The sequence below is a fragment of the Panulirus ornatus genome, chromosome 53, assembly GCF_036320965.1.
Source record: "Panulirus ornatus isolate Po-2019 chromosome 53, ASM3632096v1, whole genome shotgun sequence".
In the NCBI taxonomy this organism is placed as follows: Eukaryota; Metazoa; Arthropoda; class Malacostraca; order Decapoda; family Palinuridae; genus Panulirus; species Panulirus ornatus.
The window spans coordinates 7,843,756-7,868,226 of record NC_092276.1 but is presented as its reverse complement, the minus strand read 5'-3'; the positions used below and the strand labels follow the sequence as shown (position 1 = coordinate 7,868,226).

Here is a 24,471-nt window from a genome sequence, read left to right as displayed (position 1 = left end):
CCACCGCTATTTCTCATCTATATGTAATTTGCCCGACGAAATCTAATCATACCTGAACATTCTGGTAGACGATACAGTTGTCCTTTCAAAGGGCAGTTGAATAGACACAGCTCAGTTCGCTAAGGGTGTTTTGCTAGGTTACAAGGAAACTCTGCTTCAGATTGTTCGACGACTTTGCCACACGACCACCACACATGATGTACTTTACACCGTAGGTGGATATATCGCCTTTCAGCTTTGGCTTCACGGAGACGGAGCGTGCGGTCATCCCTATGCCGTACTGGGACGCCTTCGGGGCCGGATATATCATGTCGGTGTGCCAGCCGCTAATAGCGCGAGGGGAGTTTGTGGGCACCGCCTGCACCGACGACAGCATCGTCAACCTACTAGCGGACACCGCTATCGACGGTCAGTTGTCACAAGTGTACATCATCATCATCATCATCATACCCCGTCTTTCGCCTCCCTTCCCCCCACGTTAAGCCATTGCATTTTTATTCGGTGGGGAGGAAAATCCTTAATGGAATATTAGATAGAATGTGTGAATATCTAATGTTTAGGGCAAGAAGATTGCCTCATCTGTCTATAGAGGTAAGGGTTCGCCTGGGGGGGAATCACAGAACTGTTTATGAAGCTAAAGTCAGTTTGGGTAGACATGGGACTCAAGGATGTAGTTACCTATCTGTATAGTATGGGGTGAGGTGAAGCCATTTACCAGGTTTGTCCATGTTGAGATAAGATCATGGTAGTGAAACACAGGACCAGGTGTTCACCAGGTGTGATCCTGTTGCCGACCATGTAACGTGTGTGTGTGTGTGTGTGTGTGGGTGTGGGTGTGTCTGTTGGTGACTGACTGGTAAATACTGTTGTCCTTTTCGCCTTGCATGCAGACTTATTCATTTTTTTTCCTATTATGGCATTCACTCGTTCTAAATTCCTTAGTTCTTGTCACTGTCACTCTGTCATCATCTGGATAAATGTCTGGACATTATTCAGTATAGTTCTGGAGTTTATGATTCCCCATGTTTATTCAGGAGGTTAAGATTAACACCTGACTGAGCTCGAGGTTCTGTGAGGCTTGACGACCCCCGTTCTCCGTGCAGATGTGGAGAAGGCGTACGTCTTCATCGTGAACAGCATGGGCAACACGCTGATGCACCCGCTCCTGCCCTCGCCACACTCCCTGACGGAGGAGCCCTACCATGTCACCATCGACAAGCTGGAGAAACACAGCTTAGACCAGAACACCCTCGAGCAGATCGTCAGGCAGCAGCCAGGCTCTAAGGTAGTCTCAGTTAGCTGTGAAGTAGCGGCCAGGCTCTCAGGTAGCCTCAGTTAGCTGTGAGGTAGCGGCCAGGCTCTCAGGTAGTCTCAGTTAGCTGTGAAGTAGCGGCCAGGCTCTCAGGTAGTCTCAGTTAGCTGTGAAGTAGCGGCCAGGCTCTCAGGTAGTCTCAGTTAGCTGTGAAGTAGCGGCCAGAGTCCCTTAGTATATGTATGTGTCAGAGGTGGAGGGAGCGAGAAGTGGGAGACCAAATTGGGGGTGGAAAGATGGAGTGAAAAAGATTTTGAGCGATCGGGGCCTGAACATACAAGAGGGTGAAAGGCGTGCACGGAATAGAGTGAATTGAAACGATGTGATATAACGGGGTCGACGTGCTGTCAATGGATTGAACCAGGGCATGTGAAGCGTCTGGGGTAAACCATGAAATGTTTTGTGGGGCCTGGATGTGGAAAGGGAGCAATGGTTTCGGTGCATTATACATGACAACTAGAGACTGAGTGTGAACGAATGTGGCCTTTGTTGTCTTTTCCTAGCGCTGCCTCGTAGGGGGGAGGGGGGATGCTATTTCATGTGTGGCGGGGTGGCGACGAGAATGGATAAAGGCAGCAAGTATGAATATGTGTATGTGTATATATGTATATGTCTGTGTATGTATATGTATGTATACGTTGAAATGTATAGGTATGTATATGTGCGTGAGTGGGCATGTATGTATATACATGTGTATGTGGGTGGGTTAGGCCATTCTTTCGTGTTTCCTTGCGCTACCTTGCTAACTCGGGAGATATCGACAAAGTATGATAACAAATATATATATATATATATATATATATATATATATATATATATATATATATATATATATATATATCCCTAGGGATAGGAGAGAAAGAATACTTCCTACGGATTCCCCACGTGTCGTAAAAGGCGACTAAAGGGGACGGGAGCGGGGGCTAGAAACCCTCCCTTCCTCGTATTTTAACTTTCTAAAAGGGGAAGCAGAAGGAGTCACGCGGGGAGTGCTCATTCTCCTCGAAGGCTCAGATTGGGATGTCTAAATGTGTGTGGATGCAACCAAGATAAGAAAAAAGGAGAGATAGGTAGTATGTTTGAGGAAAGGAACCTGGATGTTTTGGCTCTGAGTGAAACGAAGCTCAAGGGTAAAGGGGAAGAGTGGTTTGGGAATGTCTTGGGAGTAGAGTCAGGTGTTGGTGAGAGGACGAGAGCAAAGGAAGGAGTAGCACTACTCCTGAAAAGGCGGGGTGGCGAGGGGAATGGATGAAGGCAGCAAGTATGAATATGTACATGTGTATATATGTATATGTCTGTGTATGTATACGTTGAAATGTATAGGTATGCATATGTGCGTCTGTGGGCGTTTATGTATATGCATGTGTATGTGGGTGGGTTGGGCCATTCTTTCGTCTGTTTCCTTGCGCTACCTCACTAACACGAGAGAAAGCGACTAAGTATAATAATGATAACGTTGATGATGATGATGACAATAATCATAATGATATATATATATATATATATATATATATATATATATATATATATATATATATATATATATATATATGTGTGTGTGTGTGTGTGTGTGTGTGTGTGTGTGTGTGTGTGTGTGTGTGTGTGTGTATGTAAATATATATTCCTATGAGTCCACGGGGAAATGAAACACGATAAGTTCCCAAGTGCACTTGTGAACTTATCGTGTTTCATTTCCCCGCGGACTCATAGGAATATATACTTGATCACGCGATAAATTGTGATCCTTTCATATATATATATATATATATATATATATATATATATATATATATATATGTGTGTGTGTGTGTGTGTGTGTGTGTGTGTGTGTGTGTGTGTGTGTGTAATTATTCATTATACTTGATCGCTGTTTCTGGCGTCAACGACGGAGCGCCAGGAAATAAACTGAGAAAGACCTATTCACTCATATACACACATATGCAGATATTCGCACATACACGTGCACATTCATATCAACATAACACATATACACATAATGGATGAAGGCAAATATATATATATATATATATATATATATATATATATATATATATATATATATATATATATATATATATATATATCTTTCAAACTATTCGTCATTTCCTGCGTTAGCAAGGTAGCGTTAAGAACACAGGACTGGGTCTCTGAGGGATTATCCTCACTTGGCCTCGTTTTTTGTTCCTTCTTTTGGAAAATTAAAAAAAAAAAAACGAGAGGAGAGGATTTCCAGCCCCCCCGCTCCCTCCCCTTTTAGTCGCCTTCTACGACACGCAGGGAATACGTGGGAAGTATTCTTTCTCCCCTATCCCCAGGGATAATATGTATATATATAAATATATATATATATATATATATATATATATATATATATATATATATATATATATATATATATATTTGTCTTCATCCATTCCCGGTGCCAACCCGCCCCACAGGAAACAGCATCGCCATTCCCTGATTCAGGAAAGTAACAACTGAAAAACAGACAAAAAAGCCACATTTGTTTACACTCAGTCTCTAGCTAGCACTCAGTCTCTAGCTAGCACCGAAACCACAGCTCCTAAATCCACATCCAAGCCCTACAGAACTTTCCATGGTTTACCCGAGACGTTTCACAAGCCCTGGTTCTGTTCATTTACAGCATGTCGTCTCCGGTAGACCATATCGTTACAATTCACTCTGTTCCTTGCATGCCTCTCACCCTCCTACATGTTCAGGCCCCGATCGCTAAAAATTTTTCACTTTATCCTTCCACCACCACCACCACCCTCCACCTCTGACACATTTCCTCGTTGTCAGCCTATCTTCACTCATTCTCTCCATATGTCCAAACCATTTCAACACACCTTCTGCTCCCTCAACCACACTCTTTTTATTGCCACACTTCATTCTTACCTTTTCATTACAAACCACATCACCACATTTTGTCCTCAAACATTTCGTTTCCAACACATTCCCCACCATCGTACAACCCTATCTATAGCCCATGTCTTGCAACCATATAACATTGTTGGAATTACTATTCCTTTAAACATACCTACTTTTGCTCTCCGAGATAACGTTCTTTCTTTCCACACATTTTTCATCGCTCCTAGAACCTTGTCCCATCCCCTATCCTTTTACTCACTTCCACTTCCATGGTTCCGTCCGCTGCTAAGTCCACTCACAGATATCTAAAACATTTCACTTCCTCCAATTTTTCTCCATCAACCTCACATCTCACCTAACTTGTTCCTCAACCCTGCTGAACCTAATAACCTTACTCTTATTCACATATACTCTCAACTTTCTCCTTTCACACACTTCCAAACTCAGTCACCAACTTCCGCAGTTTCTCACCTGAATCAGCTACCAGTGCTGTATCATCGGCGAACAACTGAGTCACTTCCCAGGACCTCTCATCCCCAACAGACTACATGCTCGCCCCTCTCTCCAAAACTCTTGCATTTACCACCCTAACCACCCCATCCATAAACAAATTAACCACAAGACATCACACACCCCTGCCACAGACCGACCTTCACTGGTAACCAATCACTGTCCTCTCTTCCTCCTCGTACACATGCCTTGCATCCTTGATAAAAACTTCTCTGCTTCTAGCAACTTACTTCCCGCATCATGCACTCTTAGGACCTTCCACAAAGCATCTCAGTCAACCTTATCATATACTGGAGCGTCCTATAACCAGGCCAGTGTGTCCTCAGGATGTGAGGGGGGTGCAGGTGCAGTCCATAGGAAGGCCCCGAGGCACCACCTTGCCCCACGCCGTCCGCGTGGCGTACGCCCACCTCCGCTACCTGTGGGCGCCCATCAACACCACCGACCTCACCATCGCCCTCGTTCTGCCGCTACAGGATGGGAAGGTAAACGGAGAGCCACGGTGAGTGGCACTGACGCAAGAAGTTGACCCTTGATGTGAATGAAATTCTAACCTTCATCCGCATGCAGTACATTTATAAGCCACGAAATTGGTATAGATAAGACATGCATGTCACTATCTGGGACGTATTAGGGTCATTATGTTAACTGTTATGAAAAGCAGACCTCGGTATGGACGATATATTCACCACCATACCCATTCCCTTCCCCCCATTCGACGTAATGGGTCATTATGTTAACCCTTATGAAAAGCTGACTTCGCTATGGACGATATTCACCACCACACCCCATTCCCTTCCCCCCTTCGACGTAAGGGGTCATTATGTTAACTGTTATGAAAAGCAGACCTCGCTATGTATGATATTCACCACCATACCCATTCCCTTCCCCCCCTTCGACGTAATGGGGTCAATATGTTAACTCTTATGAAAAGCAGACCTCGCTATGTACGATATATTCACCACCACACCCCTTCCTCCCTTCCCCCCTTCGACGTAATGGGTCATTATATTAATTCTTATGAAAAGCAGACTTCGCTATGTACGATATTCGCCACCACACCCATTTCCTTCCCCCCCTTCGACGTAATGGGTCATTATATTAATTCTTATGAAAAGCAGACCTTGCTAAGTACGATATTCACCACCACACCTTTCACCCCTTCCCTTCCCTTCCCCACTTCCCCTCGATCCTCCCCTTTCTTCTGCAGGTGATGTCATCAGTCTACAAATGCCACAACTCGACCGCCTGTCAGGTTGACGACTTCCAGTACCATCTCTCCAAGTCGGATGACGATCGAAAACTGTGCAGTTACTTCGGGACGGTGAGTTGTGTGAACGTCACACTTGGCGCTCGATCTGTATGTGTGGGGGGAAAAAATTTTATCCTTAATCTGAGATACAAAAGTAAGGCTATGTTAGAGCGGGGACACCAACTGGCCTATGATCAAGTCACAGACCGAGACAGAAAATAGATATGTGTGTGTGTGTTTACCAGTTTAGATTCCCATAGTTGTACAGTGAGAGAGTTTTACTGTCGTGAGGCCTCATCTCTTGAACTTTCTTACGTCAACAAGTAGCCTAATTTTGAACCTTCTAAAACTGTAGGCGTTCACTCTCCTTCCTATGCTACTCTAGCCATCCAGGACTCGTATACTATACTGGTACATCTTGACATCCCGTGTCTGACCAGTTCCCTGGCCAGCCTAACGTGGTCCTGCATCTCACAAGGAACTCTTCATCGTCATCTGTCCTACAGTCATAAGGTCCTCTCGCTCTTTCTCCTCTCTTCCATGGTAGATAGATCGGTATTCCTCACCCTGTCGCTGCAGCTCGGCTCTCTTGATTCGGGAAAACTTCTTAGTTCGCTCTTCTCCCTACCCTCTCTGTGCCCTGTAAGGTCCGGTGACCAGGAATAGGAGACCATGTTCAGTTTAGGCCTTACTAAAACCTATTTCATCTCTATACTTGAATGCGATTGTGACATTTTCCCCTCCAACAAACTTGTTTGCTGCCGTCACGCGTCTGAACAACAGCTTTAAAGACAGACTAAGTTCAAATGGTGACCTTTTTGTATCATTCATACTTCGAAACCCGTTGTTCATATCCAGTTCGAGGTAACAATCGCTTTGGGGCTCGCTCTCATTGTGGCCCAGCCTCACATTACCTTGCACTTAATATTGTCGGATTAAACCTCTTCATCCATTTACAAGACCAGTTTATTCAGGTCCACCCTGTGAGCTGATGCAATTGGCCTCAGTCCTGATATTTCTTATGACCTCCGCATCGTCCTAGAGCATCTTCAGGTAAGAGTCCATCCCATCAGGAAATATATCAACGTAACACTCAAAATAGCAGTGGGCCCAAGACCCAGTACTTGGGCATGCCTCGTGTAAACCTCCAGTCCATTTGGAAAATTGTTCGTCTCGCCTGCATTCGTTTTTTGACTGACAATTTTTTTTTGTTTTGTTTTGTTATTTGAGATGTCACGGGCAACTGAAACCCTCATCAAGGCCATCCCAATAACCCTATATATATATATATATATATATATATATATATATATATATATATATATATACGCTGGGAACAGGCCTTCGCTAATGCACATAAAATTGAATACGACAGTATACTTAGAGTAATTAATCTTTCCCATGTTCTCTGATTTTCCCATTATTATTGTGCCATTTGGTGGGTGGTCAGACACCAGTTTTCCGTAGTCTTTCATCTATTATATTCAAGCTTTCGTCTTCACAGAGGCATCATCAGGAATCTATAAAAAGAGACGCAGTATTTTTCTCTTTTTTTATAGATTCCAAATGATGCCTCTGTGAAGGCGAAAGCTTGAATGCATTAAATGATGGACTAAGGACACCCACCTAATGGTAGAATAGAATAACGTTGAGAAAATCAAATATGCTGTCGTACTCAATTCTATGGAAATGGTGAAGGGCTTGTGAATTTATGTGCTGGAAAAAGATTGGTGATTGAGAATACCTGGTTTAAAAGGGAGAGATATACATAAGTATACTTATGTGAGTAGGAGAGAAGGTCAAATGGCATTATTAGTTTACGTGTTAATTGATAGGCGTGTAAAGAGAGACTTTTGGATGTTAATGTGCTAAAAGGGGTAGATGGAGGGATGTCTGATCACTATCTTGTGGAGGCGAAGGTAAAGATTTGTAGAGGTTTTTAAAACAGAGGAGAGAATATTGGGGAGAAGAGAGAGGTAAGAGTAAGTGAGCTTGGAAAGAAGACTTGTGTGAGGAAGTACCAAGAGAGATTGAGTGTACGTAGAATGGCAAAAGGTCAGTCAGAGCAAATGACGGGAGTGGGTAGGGAGTATGATGTATTTAGAGAAGCAGCTATGACATGTGCGAAAGATGCATATGACATGAGAAAGGTGGGAAGACTAGAAAGGGTAGTGAGTGGTGGAATGGAGTAACGTTGTTAGTGAAAGAGAAAAGAGAGGCGTTTGGACGCTACTTGCAAGGAAGGATTGCATATGACTGGGAGATGTATAAGAGAAAGCGGCAGAAGGTCAAGAGAAAGGTGCAAGGGTTGAAAAAGAGGGCAAATGAGAGTTGGGCTGAGAGAGTATCATTGAACTTTAGGAGAATTAAAACATGTTTTGGAAGGAGGTAAATAATATGTGTAAGGCAACAGAACAAATGGTAACATCAGTGAAGGGGGCAGGGAGAGAGAGAGAGAGAGAGAGAGAGAGAGAGAGAGAGAGAGAGAGAGAGAGAGAGAGAGAGAGAGAGAGAGAGAGAGAGAAGGTAACGATGAAGTGAGAAGATGGAATATCTTGAAGCTTTGTTAAATGTGTTTGATGATAGAGCGGCGTGTTTGGCTGGTATTGCAGCTGAATTCATTAAGAAAGGGGAGACTGTGTTGTTGATTGGTTGGTAAGGATATTCAGTGTATGTATGGATCATGGTGAAGTGCCTGAGGATTGACGGAATGTATGTATAGTGCCAATGTACAAAGGCAAAGGGGATAAAAGTGAGTGTTCAAATTGCAGAGGCATAAGTTCGTTGAATATCCCTGGAAAGTTGTATGGAAGGTTATTGATTGAGAGAGTGAAGGCATGTACAGATCATCAGATTGAGGAGGAGCAGTTTGGTTTTAGAAGTGGTAGAGGATGTGAAGATCAAGTGTTTGCTTTGAAGAATGTATATGAGAAATACTTAGGAAAGCAGCTAGATTTGTATGTGGCATTTATGTATCTGTTGAAGTCATATGATAAGGTTGATAGAGATGTTTTGTAGAAGGTCTTAAGAGTACATGGTGTGGGAGGTAAGCTGCTAGAAGCAGTGAGAAGTTTTTATAAGGGATGTAAGGCACGTGTACGAGTAGGAAGAGAGGAGAGTGAGTGTTCCCAGTGAAGGTCGGTCTGCGGTAGGCGGTGTTTAATTTGTTTATGGATGAGGTGGTTAGGGAGGTAAACGCATGAGTTTTGGAGAGAGGGGCGAGTATGCAGTCTGTTGGGGATGAGAGGGCCTGGGAAGTGTCAACTGTTGTTCGCCGATGATACAACACTGAAGGCTGATTCAAGTAAAAAACTGCAGAAGTTGGTGACAGAGTTTGGGAAAGTGTGTGAAATGAGAAAGTTGAGAGTAAATGTGAATAAGAGTAAGGTCTTCAAGTTCATCAGGGTTGAGGGACAAGTTGATTAGGAGGTCAGTTTGAAAGGAGAAAAATTGGAGAAAGTGAAGTGTTTTAGTTATCTGGGAGTGGACTTAGCAGCGAATGGAACATTGGAAGCGGAAGTGAGTTATAAGGTGTGAGAAGGGGCGAAGGTTCTGGGAGGGATGAAGAATGTGTGGAAAGAAAGAAACGTTATCTCCAAAAGCAAAAATGGGTATGTTTGAAGGAATAGTAGTTCCAACAATATTATACGGTTGCTGAGCATGAACTATATGATAGGATTGTACGGAGGAGGGTGGATGTGTTGGAAATGAAATATTTGAGGACAATATGCGGTTTGAGGTGGTTTGATCGAGTAAGTATTGAAAGGGGAAGAGAGATGAGTGGTAATAGAAAGTGTGGTTGAGAGAGCAGAAGATGGTGTGTTGAAATGGTTTGGACATATGAAGAGAATGAGTGAGGAAAGGTTGACTAAGAGGGTATATGATTTGGACATATGGAGAGAATGAGGGAGGAAAGGTTGACAAAGAGGATATGTGTTCATAGGTGGAGGGAACGAGGAGAAGCGGTAGACCAAAGTGGAGGTGGAAGGATGGAGTGAAAAAAATTTTGAGCGATCGGGGCCTTGAACATACAGGAGGGAGATAGGCGTGCAAGGAATAGAGTGCATTGGAACGATGTGGTATACCTGGGTCGACGTGCTGTAAACGGACTGAATCAGGGCATGTGAAACGTATGGGGTAAACAATGGAATGGTCTGTTGGGCCTGGATGTGGATAGGGAACTGGGGTTTCGATGCATTAAACATGGCAGCTAGAGACTGAGTGTGAACGAATGTGGCATTTTTCTTTTTCCTAGAGCTACCTCGCTGACGCAGGGGGTGGCGATGATGCTTCCTGTGGGGCGGGAATGGATGAAGGCAAGCATGAATATGTGCATGTGTATATATGTATATGTCTGTATGTGTATATGTATATTTACGTTTATATGTTGATATGTATGTGGATGTGCGTATATATATATATATATATATATATATATATATATATATATATATATATATATATATATATATATATATATATATATATATATATATATATATCATCCCTGGGGATAGGGGAGAGAAGAATACTTCCCACGTATTCCCTGCGTGTCGTAGAAGGCGACTAAAAGGGGAGGGAGCGGGGGGCTGGAAATCCTCTCCTCTTTTTTTTTTTTTTTCTTTTAATTTTCCAAAAGAAGGAACAGAGAAGGGGGCCAGGTGAGGATATTCCCTCAAAGGCCCAGTTCTCTGTTCTTAACGCTACCTCGCTAATGCGGGAAATGGCGAATAGTTTGAAAGAAAGAAAGAAAAGATATATATATATATATATATATATATATATATATATATATATATATATATATATATATATATATATATATATATATATATATATATTTTTTGCTTTGTCGCTGTCTCCCGCGTTTGCGAGGTAGCGCAAGGAAACAGACGAAAGAAATGGCCCAACCCACCCCCATACACATGTATATACATACGTCCACACACGCAAATATACATACCTACACAGCTTTCCATGGTTTACCCCAGACGCTTCACATGCCCTGATTCAATCCACTGACAGCACGTCAACCCCGGTATACCAGATCGCTCCAATTCACTCTATTCCTTGCCCTCCTTTCACCCTCCTGCATGTTCAGGCCCCGATCACACAAAATCTTTTTCACTCCATCTTTCCACCTCCAGTTTGGTCTCCCTCTTCTCCTCGTTCCCTCCACCTCCGACACATATATCCTCTTGGTCAATCTTTCCCCACTCATTCTCTCCATGTGCCCAAACCATTTCAAAACACCCTCTTCTGCTCTCTCAACCACGCTCTTTTTATTTCCACACATCTCTCTTACCCTTACGTTACTTACTCGATCAAACCACCTCACACCACACATTGTCCTCAAACATCTCATTTCCAGCACATCCATCCTCCTGCGCACCACTCTATCCATAGCCCACGCCTCGCAACCATACAACATTGTTGTAACCACTATTCCTTCAAACATACCCATTTTTGCTTTCCGAGATAATGTTCTCGACTTCCACACATTCTTCAAGGCTCCCAGAATTTTCGCCCCCTCCCCCATCCTATGATCCACTTCCGCTTCCATGGTTCCATCCGCTGCCAGATCCACTCCCAGATATCTAAAACACTTTACTTCCTCCAGTTTTTCTCCATTGAAACTCACCTCCCAATTGACTTGACCCTCAACCCTACTGTACCTAATAACCTTGCTCTTATTCACATTTACTCTTAACTTTCTTCTTTCACACACTTTACCAAACTCAGTCACCAGCTTCTGCAGTTTCTCACATGAATCAGCCACCAGCGCTGTATCATCAGCGAACAACAACTGACTCACTTCCCAAGCTCTCTCATCCCCAACAGACTTCATAATATATATATATATATATATATATATATATATATATATATATATATATATATATATATATATATATATATATATATATATATATATATATATATATATATATATATATATATATATATATATATATATATATATATATATATATATATATATATATATATATATATATATATATATATATATATATATATATATATATATATATATATATATAATATATATATATATATATATATATATATATATATATATATATATATATATATATATGTATATATATATATATATATATATATATATATATATATATATATATATATATATATATATATATATATATATATATTCTTTTTCTTTCTTTTAAACTATTCGCCATTTCCCGCGTTAGCGAGGTAGCGTTAGGAACATATATATATATATATATATATATATATATATATATATTTATATATATATATATATATATATATATATATATATATATATATATATATTTTTTTTTTTTTTTTTTTTTTTTTATACTTTGTCGCTGTCTCCCGCGTTTGCGAGGTAGCGCAAGGAAACAGACGAAAGAAATGGCCCAACCCCCCCCCCCCCCATACACATGTACATACACACGTCCACACACGCAAATATACATACCTACACAGCTTTCCATGGTTTACCCCAGACGCTTCACATGCCTTGAGTCAATCCACTGACAGCACGTCAAACCCTGTATACCACATCGCTCCAATTCACTCTATTCCTTGCCCTCCTTTCACCCTCCTGCATGTTCAGGCCCCGATCACACAAAATCTTTTTCACTCCATCTTTCCACCTCCAATTTGGTCTCCCTCTTCTCCTCGTTCCCTCCACCTCCGACACATATATCCTCTTGGTCAATCTTTCCTCACTCATTCTCTCCATGTGCCCAAACCATTTCAAAACACCCTCTTCTGCTCTCTCAACCACGCTCTTTTTATTTCCACACATCTCTCTTACCCTTACGTTACTTACTCGATCAAACCACCTCACACCACACATTGTCCTCAAACATCTCATTTCCAGCACATCCATCCTCCTGCGCACAACTCTATCCATAGCCCACGCCTCGCAACCATACAACATTGTTGGAACCACTATTCCTTCAAACATACCCATTTTTGCTTTCCGAGATAATGTTCTCGACTTCCACACATTTTTCAAGGCTCCCAAAATTTTGAATGGAGAAAAACTGGAGGAAGTGAAGTGTTTTAGATATCTGGGAGTGGATCTGTCAGCGGATGGAACCATGGAAGCGGAAGTGGATCATATATATATATATATATATATATATATATATATATATATATCTGTGCGCCACTATGTCAGTCTTTATGATTCTGCTCAGTTGCCCCAGATCTTGCACCTGCTTTCCACGCCCCTACTCCCTCCCCGCTGACTATTATCTGCAGTCTGTGTGCTCGGTGTTTTGGGCATTTCCTTTCGAGGAACGTCCTCCAGGGGATACCCACTGTTGCTCTATTGTTATTCTGTTGCGCTTTCTTTCCTCACATTCGGAATCGCCTCAGCTGATCGGATGCTGTGATCGTGCCTTCTAAATATGTTTTACAAATCCTTGATTTCCTCCTCCCATCTTACGACACCTTCCAGTGTCTTTCCTTCCTCCCTCCTCCAGTCGTGTGTGTGTGTGTGTGTGTGTGTGTGTGTGTGCGTAGAGCTGCAGTTTCATTTAATGATATTAAGACAACTTCTTATCTACCTGCTTCAGGAAGTTGTTAAGAACGAAGGGCTGGTGAAGTTTGCGCCCGACTGCTTCATCAACGTGTTGTCGTACGTCAAGGGAGAGGATGACAAAGCCATCACGCAACTTTACTCCATCTTTCAGGGCAAGAGCCCTTACGACGAAGTGCTCACCGTAAGAGACCCCCCCTTCTTGTGGAGCCTCGGGGCATGAGGAACTGTAGAGGGGGTAATTGATTATGATTTGTACGGTGTGTGCAGGATTAGTGTGTGTGTGTATGTGAATGCGAAAGAGACGAGATGACAGAGCCTGGTACCATTGAAGATGTGCAGAGCGACTTGTAAACAGATGTGATGTGTACCAAATGATAATAATGCGAGAAGGTGTGAAAGATAACGTGGATCAAAAGGGGGGAAAAAAGGTAAGAAAAGGTGATGGTGAGGGAAACAGGAATGAAGTAAATATGTATTTCACCAAGAGCAGTCCCATCTAGAAGGACAGATGACCCAGTGTAGATCAAACCAAGTTAATGGTACAGTCTGTCAGAACAACTTTGTACCACTAACAGATGCAAGTATGGAGGAAATGGCTTGAAAATATACGAAATGCGATAGGTAAGTGGCAGGAAAAATAAATGAGCATTAAAGCTGAGGGGATTAGGAAGTGTGGGAAAATTCTTGGAACGTATGAGGCTACATGATATGAACTTTGAAAAGAGGATTCGAATGTATTTAAAGCTACTTTGAACGTGTTTGTTAAGCACAGGCAGCGTCTAATGCCCTATAGGACCGGATGGTGTCATTATGTAGAGGAAAATATGGTAAGGTACAGGATGCGATTATAAGGGTCATGAGTCTACAAATACAGAGGAGGTAAGTCACTAGGAAGATCCATGGGAAAGAGACAGATCTCAGGAGACACAAAGCGGCAGGCCATGATTTGAGTTTTACCCGCAAACGATAAAAGAGTCAAAAAGTTACATATTTAAGCCCTTGATTACCGTTTTCAATAAATCACTTGCTATGGAAAAAAGTTCCAGATGTATGGAAATTTGCCAGTGTAACACCGATGTGTAAGATAGAAAAATAAAAGAAAATTAGAAAAGTCTGCTCGAAAAATGTCGTTCAGTTTAGCTTAATGTCTCTGGTTTGAAAACTTATGGATACTATCTTTCGAGACAGAAATGGAAACCACATAGAGGATCAATACCACTTAATAAACTCAGGCCATAAGTATTATCTATTAATACGCAACACCATCCCGTACAATCAAGAGAGTCAATCGCCTCTTGGAATATGCTTCGAAGGCGTAGAACGCTACTCCCAAATCCACCATCCTCTTACATGGCTCCTTGGTGGCATTTTTACGCATAAATTCCGTTTTAAGACAGTGTTTTGTCTTTGACTTAAAAAGTTTGGAAGGACATGGTGAGGAAGTGCGTGTGAAAGGTTTGGTGCCAAGATTAGTGAATGTGTGTGTGTGTGTGTGTATGATGGAAGTTCTGCTCGACCCATGATTGTTTCTTGCATGCAAGGAGACAAACAGTGTAGATTAGACAAGCTGGTCTCCCATTTGATCTCCAAACAACAGTTTTTTAACAAGCATTGATAATAATATTTGCCGCCATGTTAATCCCAGCTGACATTGATTCATTTACAAATCCTATATAAAGACAAGAAAGTTATATAGTGGCTGCATTCGACAGAAAGACTTCAGGGCGAGTGTAAAGCTGGTCGAGACAGCAGAACAGATATGGCTGGAGAAACTGAACCTCAGCGATTACATCGGGTTGCAGTTCATGGGGACCGCGGATGGCACATTTATAGTCTACCCTGGCACAGAACTGAAGCAAACCTATGATCATAGGAGCACATCTTGGTAAGGTAACATTAACATTGTTATCAGACACTTACATTTAACATGGTGAAGTTTAGTTATGCCTTCTCAAATGGTATGAAACGAATGCGTACTGATAATAGAAATATTCAAGTCTTTCAGTGTGATATATTTTTTTCGTGTATGTAATTATGTCATTTTAAGTGTATATATTCCTGTTTTATATATATATATATATATATATATATATATATATATATATATATATATATATATATATACATATTATTACTATTATTATTATTATGCTTTGTCGCTGTCTCCCGCGTTAGCGAGGGAGCGCAAGGAAACACGAAAGAATGGCTCAACCCACCCACATTAACATGTATATACATACACGTCCACACACGCAAATATACATACCTATACATCTCAGCGTATACATATGTATACACACACAGACATATACATATACACACATATACATAATACATCTTGTCTGCCTTTATTCATTCCCATCGCCACCCCACCATACATGAAATGACACCCCCCTCCCCCCGCATGCGTGCGAGGTATCGCTAGGAAAAGACAACAAAGGCCACATTCGTTCACACTTAGTCTCTAGCTGTCATGTATAATGCACCGAAACCACAGCTCCCTTTCCACATCCAGACCCCACAGAACTTTCCATGGTTTACCACAGACGCTTCATATGCCCTGGTTCAATCAATTGACAGCACGTCGACCCCGGTATACCACATCGTTCTAATTCACTCTATTCCTTGCACGACGTTCACCCTTCTGTATGTTCAGGCCCCGATCACTCAAAATCTTTTCACTCCATCATTCCACCTCCAGTTTGGTCTCCCACTTCTCGTTCCCTCCACCTCTGACACATATATCCTCTTGGTCAATCTGTCCTCACTCATTCTCTCCATGTGACCAAACCATATCAAAACACCCTCTTCTGCTCTCTCAACCACACTCTTTTTATTACCACACATCTCTCATACCCTTACATTACTTACTCGATCAAACCACCTCACACCACATATTGTCCTCAAGCATCTCATTTCCAGCACATCCATCCTCCTTCGCACAACTCTATCTATAGCCCACGCCTCGCAACCATACAATATTGTTAGAACCAATATTCCTTCAAACATACCCATTTTTTGCTTTCCTAGATAATGTTCTCGCCTTCCACACATTCTTCAACGCTAATTTTGTAGATGTCATTCGTGTTGTTTTTCATTTAAGTGATTACATTATTTTCAGTGAATATATTCTACTTTTTCTTACAAGTGGTTATAACATGTGTGGGTATCAATCGTGTTTCTCATTGATTACATATGCCTGTTATTTTTGCTTATGTGATTACATTTTACTGTAATCATTCCTGTTCATTTTCTCATAGTGATCACTTTATTTATATAAAAGTCCATATCAAGAGGGGATCATGAAGAGGAAAAGAGGAGAGAGGGGAAAGTATTTACGAATTTGGGGAAGTGAAAAACTCTTTTAGAATGTGCCAGCTCATCGTTATTGGGAAAGACATGAGAGGGTAGAATTCCAAAGCTTCGAAGCGTAAGGAAAGAAACTGGGTTAACAACTCTCTTCACGAATTACACAAAGAAGCAGTCACAGTGAGGATTGAATCATACGTTCGTAGAGTCTGGCCCCACAAATCCTATCATCACATTTGATGTTCAAAGGGCCAATGACAAGTGGTCTCGATCCCTTATATACATTTGGGTGTGGTACGAGATGCTGTCTAATTCTTTGTCAGCTATGGAAGTTTACTCATTGCAGGTACCTGTTAGCTATGTCATCGTTGGAGCCCGGGTCCATCTCGATGACAACACCATACTGCGATGAATGGGGAGCCGGAATGATGTACACAATCACCAAGCCCTTGCATGGGCCCTTGGGTAACCCCGTGGCTGTGGTGGCGGGAGACTTTACCCTTCAGTACATCATGGCCTACTTCCTCAGGCAAATCCCCTACTGCAAACGACACACGTAAGGCCAAACTTTATTGAAAGTAAGACTAGCGAGGTAGAGATGCAGTGTGTGGATTTGCGGCAGTTGCTTGCAGGGAAAAAATGAAATTGAGTGGGAGATGTATAAAAGAAAGAGACAGGAGGTCAAGAGAAAGGTGCAAGAGGTGAAAAAGAGGGCAAATGAGAGTTGGGGTGAGAGAGTATCATTAAATTTTAGGGAGAATAAAAAGATGTTCTGGAAGGAGGTAAATAAAGTGCGTAAGACAAGGGAGCAAATACGAACTTCAGTGAAGGCCGCTAATGGGGAGGTGATAACAAGTAGTGGTGATGTGAGAAGGAGATGGAGTGAGTATTTTGAAGGTTTGTTGAATGTGTTTGATGATAGAGTGGCAGATATAGGGTGTTTTGGTCGAGGTGGTGTGCAAAGTGAGAGGGTTAGGGAAAATGATTTGGTGAACAGAGAAGAGGTAGTAAAAGCTTTGCGGAACATGAAAGCCGGCAAGGCAGCAGGTTTGGATGGTATTGCAGTGGAATTTATAAAAAAAAAAAGGGGGTGACTGTATTGTTGACTGGTTGGTAAGGTTATTTAATGTATGTATGATTCATGGTGAGGTGCCTGAGGATTGGCGGAATGCGTGCATAGTGCCATTGTACAAAGGCAAAGGGGATAAGAGTGAGTGCTCAAATTACAGAGGTATAAGTTTGTTGAGTATTCCTGGTAAATCATATGGGAGGGTATTGATTGGGAGGGTGAAGGCATGTACAGAGCATCAGATTGGGGAAGAGCAGTGTGGTTTAAGAAGTGGTAGAGGATGTGTGGATCAGGTGTTTGCTTTGAAGAATGTATGTGGGAAATACTTAGAAAAGCAAATGGATTTGTATGTAGCATTTATGGATCTGGAGAAGGCATATGATAGAGTTGATAGAGATGCTCTGTGGAAGGTATTAAGAATATATGGTGTGGGAGGCAAGTTGTTAGAAGCAGTGAAAAGTTTTTATCGAGGATGTAAGGCATGTGTACGTGTAGGAAGAGAGGAAAGTGATTGGTTGTCAGTGAATGTAGGTTTGCGGCAGGGGTGTGTGATGTCTCCATGGTTGTTTAATTTGTTAGGGAAGTGAATGCAAGAGTTTTGGAAAGAGGGGCAAGTATGAAGTCTGTTGTGAATGAGAGAGCTTGGGAAGTGAGTCAGTTGTTGTTCGCTGATGATACAGCGCTGGTGGCTGATTCATGTGAGAAACTGCAGAAGCTGGTGACTGAGTTTGGTAAAGTGTGTGAAAGAAGAAAGATGTGAGTAAATGTGAATAAGAGCAAGGTTATTAGGTACAGTAGGGTTGAGGGTCAAATCAATTGGGAGGTAAGTTTGAATGGAGAAAAACTGGAGGAAGTAATGTGTTTTAGATATCTGGGAGTGGATCTGGCAGCGGATGGAACCATGGAAGCGGAAGTGAATCATGGGGTGGGGGAGGGGGCGAAAATCCTGGGAGCCTTGAAGAATGTGTGGAAGTCGAGAACATTATCTCGGAAAGCAAAAATGGGTATGTTTGAAGGAATAGTGGTTCCAACAATGTTGTATGGTTGCGATGCGTGGGCTATGGATAGAGTTGTGCGCAGGAGGGTGGATGTGCTGGAAATGAGATGTTTGAGGACAATGTGTGGTGTGAGGTGGATTGATCGAGTAAGTAATGTAAGGGTAAGAGAGATGTGTGGAAATAAAAAGAGCGTGGTTGAGAGAGCAGAAGAGGGTGTTTTGAAATGGTTTGGGCACATGGAGAGAATGAGTGGGGAAAGATTGACCAAGAGTATATATGTGTCGGAGGTGAAGGGAACGAGGAGAAGAGGGAGACCAAATTAGAGGTGGAAAGATGGAGTGAAAAAGATTTTGAGTGATCGGGGCCTGAACATGCAGGAGGGTGAAAGGCGAGCAAGGAATAGAGTGAATTGGATCGATGTGGTATACCGGGGTTGACGTGCTGTCAGTGGATTGAATCAGGGCATGTGAAGCGTCTGGGGTAAACGATGGAAAGTTGTGTGGGGCCTGGATGTGGAAAGGGAGCTGTGGTTTCGGGCATTATTGCATGACAGCTAGAGACTGAGTGTGAACGAATGGGGCCTTTGTCTTTTCCTAGCGCTACCTCGCACACATGAGGGGGGAGGGGGATGGTATTCCATGTGTGGCGAGGTGGCGATGGGAATGAATAAAGGCAGACAGTGTGAATTGTGTGCATGGGTATATATGTATGTGTCTGTGTGTGTATATATATGTGTACATTGAGATGTATAGGTATGTATTTTTGCGTGTGTGGACGTGTATGAATATACATGTGTATGGGGGTGGGTTGGGCCATTTCTTTCGTCTGTTTCCTTGCGCTACCTCGCAAACGCGAGAGACAGCGACAAAGCAAAAAAAAAAAAAAAAAAATTTTTTTTTTTTTTTAATATATATATATATATATATATATATATATATATATATATATATATATATATATATATATATATATATATATATATATATATATATATATATATATATATATATTATCCCTGGGGATAGGGGAGAAAGAATACTTCCCACGTATTCCATGCGTGTCGTAGAAGGCGACTAAAAGGGGAGGGAGCGGGGGGCTGGAAATCCTCCCCTCTCTATTTTTTTTATTTTTTCCGAAAGAAGGAACAGAGAAGGGGGACAGGTGAGGATATTCCCCCAAAGGCCCAGTCCTCTGTTCTTAACGCTACCTCGCTAATGCGGGAAGTGGCGAATAGTTTGAAAGAAAGATATATATATATATATATATATATATATATATATATATATATATATATATATATATATATATATATATATATATATGTATATATATATATATATATATATATATATATATATATATATATATATATATATATATATATATATATATATATATATATGTATATATATATATATATATATATATATATATATATATATATATATATATATATATATATATATATATATATATGAAAGGATCACAATTCTGAGCGTGATCATGTATATTCCTATGAGTCCACGGGGAAAATGAAACACAAGTTCCCAAGTGCACTTTCGTGTAATAATCACACCATCAGGGGAGACACAAGAGAGAAATATAACAGTTAGTTGATATACAACCTTAATATTAGTGAAAGTCTATACAAATTGGATAACTTTATTGTTGATAAGATTTGTAAACGATTCATCTTCCTGTCCACACAATAAGTTTATGATACGCTCGTTGTCTGTCTTGGACAGTCACATGTTTACCAAATGGCGTCCTAGCTACGTCTCTTCGTTGTATATCTACTGACTGTTATATTCCTCTCTTGTGTCCCCTGATGATGTGATTATTACACGAAAGTGCTCTTGGGAACTTATCGTGTTTCATTTTCCCCGTAGACTCGTCGACCCCGGTATACCGTATCATTCCAATTCATTATATTCCTTGCACGACTTTCACCCTCCTGTATGTTCATGCCCCGATCGCTCAAAATCTTTTTCATTCCATCCTTCCACCTCCAATTTGGTCTCCCATTTCTCCTCGTTCCCTCCACCTCTGACACATATATCTTCTTTGTCAATCTTTCCTCACTCATTCTCTTCATGTGATCAAAACAATTAAATACACCCTCCTCTGCTCTTTCAACCACACTCTTTTTATTACTACACATCTTACATCATTACTTCCTCGATCAAACCACCTCACACCACTTATTGTCTTCAAACATCTCATTTCCAACACATCCACCCTCCCTCTCACAACCTTATTATAGCCCATGCCTCACAACCATATAACATTGTTGGAACCACTATTCCTTCAAAAGTAACCATTTTTGCTCTCCGAGATAACGCTCTCGCCTTCCACACATTCTTCAACGCTCCTAGAACCTTCGCCCTCTCCCCCAACCTGTGACTCATTTCCGCTTCCATGGTTCCATCCGCTGCCAAATCCACTCCCATATATCTAAAACACTTCACTTCCTCCAGTTTTTCTCCATTCAAACTTACCTCCCAATTTACTTGTCCTTCAACCCTACGGAACTATTCTAATAACCTTGCTCTTATTCACTTTTACTCTAAACCTTCTTCTTTCACGCACTTTACCAAACTCAGTCACCAACTTTTGCAGTTTCTAACCTGAATCAGCCACCACCACTGTATCATCAGCGAACAACAACTGACTCACTTCCCAAGCCCTTTCATTCACGACAGACTGCATACTTGCCTCTCTCTCTCTCTCTCTCTCTCTCTCTCTCTCTCTCTCTCTCTCTCTCTCTCTCTCTCTCTCTCTCTCTCTCTCTCTCTCTCTCTCTCTCTCTCTCTCTCTCTCTCTCTCTCTCTCTCTCTCTCTCTCTCTCTCTCTCTCTCTCTCTCTCTCTCTCTCTCTCTCTCTCTCTCTCTCTCTCTCTCTCTCTCTCTCTCTCTCTCTCTCTCTCTCTCTCTCTCTCTCTCTCTCTCTCTCTCTCTCTCTCTCTCTCTCTCTCTCTCTCTCTCTCTCTCTCTCTCTCTCTCTCTCTCTCTCTCTCTCTCTCTCTCTCTCTCTCTCTCTCTCTCTCTCTCTCTCTCTCTCTCTCTCTCTCTCTCTCTCTCTCTCTCTCTCTCTCTCTCTCTCTCTCTCTCTCTCTCTCTCTCTCTCTCTCTCTCTCTCTCTCTCTCTCTCTCTCTCTCTCTCTCTCTCTCTCTCTCTCTCTCTCTCTCTCTCTCTCTCTCTCTCTCTCTCTCTCTCTCTCTCTCTCTCTCTCTCTCTCTCTCTCTCTCTCTCTCTCTCTCTCTCTCTCTCTCTCTCTCTCTCTCTCTCTCTCTCTCTCTCTCTCTCTCTCTCTCTCTCTCTCTCTCTCTCTCTCTCTCTCTCTCTCTCTCTCTCTCTCTCTCTCTCTCTCTCTCTCTCTCTCTCTCTCTCTCTCTCTCTCTCTCTCTCTCTCTCTCTCTCTCTCTCTCTCTCTCTCTCTCTCTCTCTCTCTCTCTCTCTCTCTCTCTCTCTCTCTCTCTCTCTCTCTCTCTCTCTCTCTCTCTCTCTCTCTCTCTCTCTCTTTTCCATTCACCTCCCTAACCACCCCATCCATAAAGAAATTAAACAACCATGGAGGCATCACGCACCCCTGCCGCAAACCGACATTCACTGAGAACCAATCACTTTCCTCTCTTCCTACTCGTACACATGCCTTACATCCTCGATAAAAACTATTCACTGCTGCTAGCAACTTACCTCCCACACCATACACTCTCAAAATCTTCTACAAAGCATCTTTATCCACCCAATCATATGCCTTCTCCAGATCCATGAATGCTTCATACAAATTCATCTGTTTTTCTAAGTATTTCTCACATACATTCTTCTAAGCAAACACCTGATCCACACATCCTCTACCATTTCTGAAGTCACACTGCTCTTCCCCAATCTGATGCTCTGTACATTTCTTCACCCTCTCACTCATTACCCTCCCATATAATTTCCCAGGAGTACTCAACAGACTTATGCCTCTGTAATTTGAACACTCATCCTCTATCCCCTTTGCCTTTGTACAATGGCACTGTGCATGCATTCCGCCAATCCTCAGGCACTTCACCATGATCCATACATACAATGAATAAATTCCCAAGAAATCAACAACACAGTCACCCCTCCACTGCAATGCCATCCAAACCCGCCGCCTTACCGGCTTTCATCATCCGCAAAGCTTTCACTACCTACTCTCTGTTCACCAAACCATTCTCCCTGACCTTATCACTACGCACACCACTCCGACCAAAACACCCTATATCAGCCACTCTGTCATCAAACACATTCAACAAACCTTCAAAATATTCACTCCGTCTCCTTCTCACTTTATCACTACTTGTTATTACCTCCCCATTTGTCCCCTTCACCGATGTTCCCAGTTCTTCTCTTGTCTTATGCACTTTATTTACCTCCTTCCAAAACATCTTTTTATTCTCCCTAAAATTTAATGATACTCTCTCACCGCAACTCTCATTTGCCCTCTTTTTCACCTCTTGCACCTTTCTCTTGACCTCCTGCCGCTTTCTTTTGTACATCTCTCAGTCTTCCCTTCAAAAATCATCCAAATGCTTCTCTCTTCTCTTTCACTAACAATCTTACTTTTTCATCCCACCACTCACTACCCTTTCTAATCTACCCACCTCCCACCTTTCTCATGCCACATGCATCTTTTGCGCAAGTCATCACTGCTTCCCTAAATGCATCCCATTCCTCCCCTACTCCCCTTACGTCTTTTGTTCTCACCTTTTTCCATTCTGCACTCAATCTCTTGTGGTACTTCCTCACACATGTCTCCTTTCCAAGCTCACTTACTCTCACCACTCTCTTCACCCCAACATTCTCTCTTCTTTTCTGAAAACCTTTACAAATCTTCACCTTCGCCCGTACAAGATAGTGATCAGACATTCCTCCAGCTGCCCCGCTCAGCACATTGACATCCAAAAGACCTTCTTTTACACGCCTATCAATTAATACGTAATCTAATAACCCCCTCTGGCCATCTCTCCCACTGACATACGTATACTTATGTATATCTCTCTTTTCAAACCATGTATTCCCAATCACTAGTCCTTTTTCAGCACATAAATCCACATGCTCTTCACCATTTCCATTTACAACACTAAACACCCCATGTACACCAATTATACCCTCAACTGCCACATTACTCACCATCAAATTCAACACATCTTCATCTCTAATACTGAATCACCTCAACTCTCATCTGCTCTTTCTGCCAAATCCAGGACCCTCAACTTGACCTGCAACTTTCCCTCATAAATCTCCCATTCCTTTGCAATCTTTTTTAAAGAAGTTTATCTTGTAGTCTCGTCCTGTCTTCCATACTGTTATTTTATTCTATATTATAGTGAGTTACAAACTTTTATCTCAGCCAGTCCCTGTCTTTGAACTATTTCCCCTCTCTCACACTCTCACACTCTCTCACACTCTTGTATATTCACATACTGGCCTAACCCCCGCTAGTCTTTGATAATGTCCACACCTCATCGGGGTTAAAGTGGGACATGATCCTCAACATTACCCCTGGAAATAAGGGGAGGCATTAAATGTTGTTAATAATGATATACTATAGCC

At 41.8% G+C, this 24,471-nt stretch overlaps 1 protein-coding gene across 4 annotated transcripts in view; it reads left to right on the top strand.

Annotated features, from left to right (window-relative positions):
- The window catches only part of LOC139765212 (VWFA and cache domain-containing protein 1-like), a 155,300-nt gene that overhangs the window by 49,086 nt on the left and 81,743 nt on the right, over positions 1–24,471 (top strand). For all 4 annotated transcript variants that reach the window (XM_071692515.1, XM_071692513.1, XM_071692514.1 and 1 more), the window contains exons 12-18: positions 236–408; positions 1,104–1,285; positions 5,020–5,178; positions 5,904–6,017; positions 13,547–13,693; positions 15,225–15,397; positions 17,168–17,377. In XM_071692515.1, coding sequence (XP_071548616.1) covers positions 236–408; positions 1,104–1,285; positions 5,020–5,178; positions 5,904–6,017; positions 13,547–13,693; positions 15,225–15,397; positions 17,168–17,377 — 1,158 coding nt within the window. The remainder of the gene's footprint in view (positions 1–235; positions 409–1,103; positions 1,286–5,019; positions 5,179–5,903; positions 6,018–13,546; positions 13,694–15,224; positions 15,398–17,167; positions 17,378–24,471) is intronic.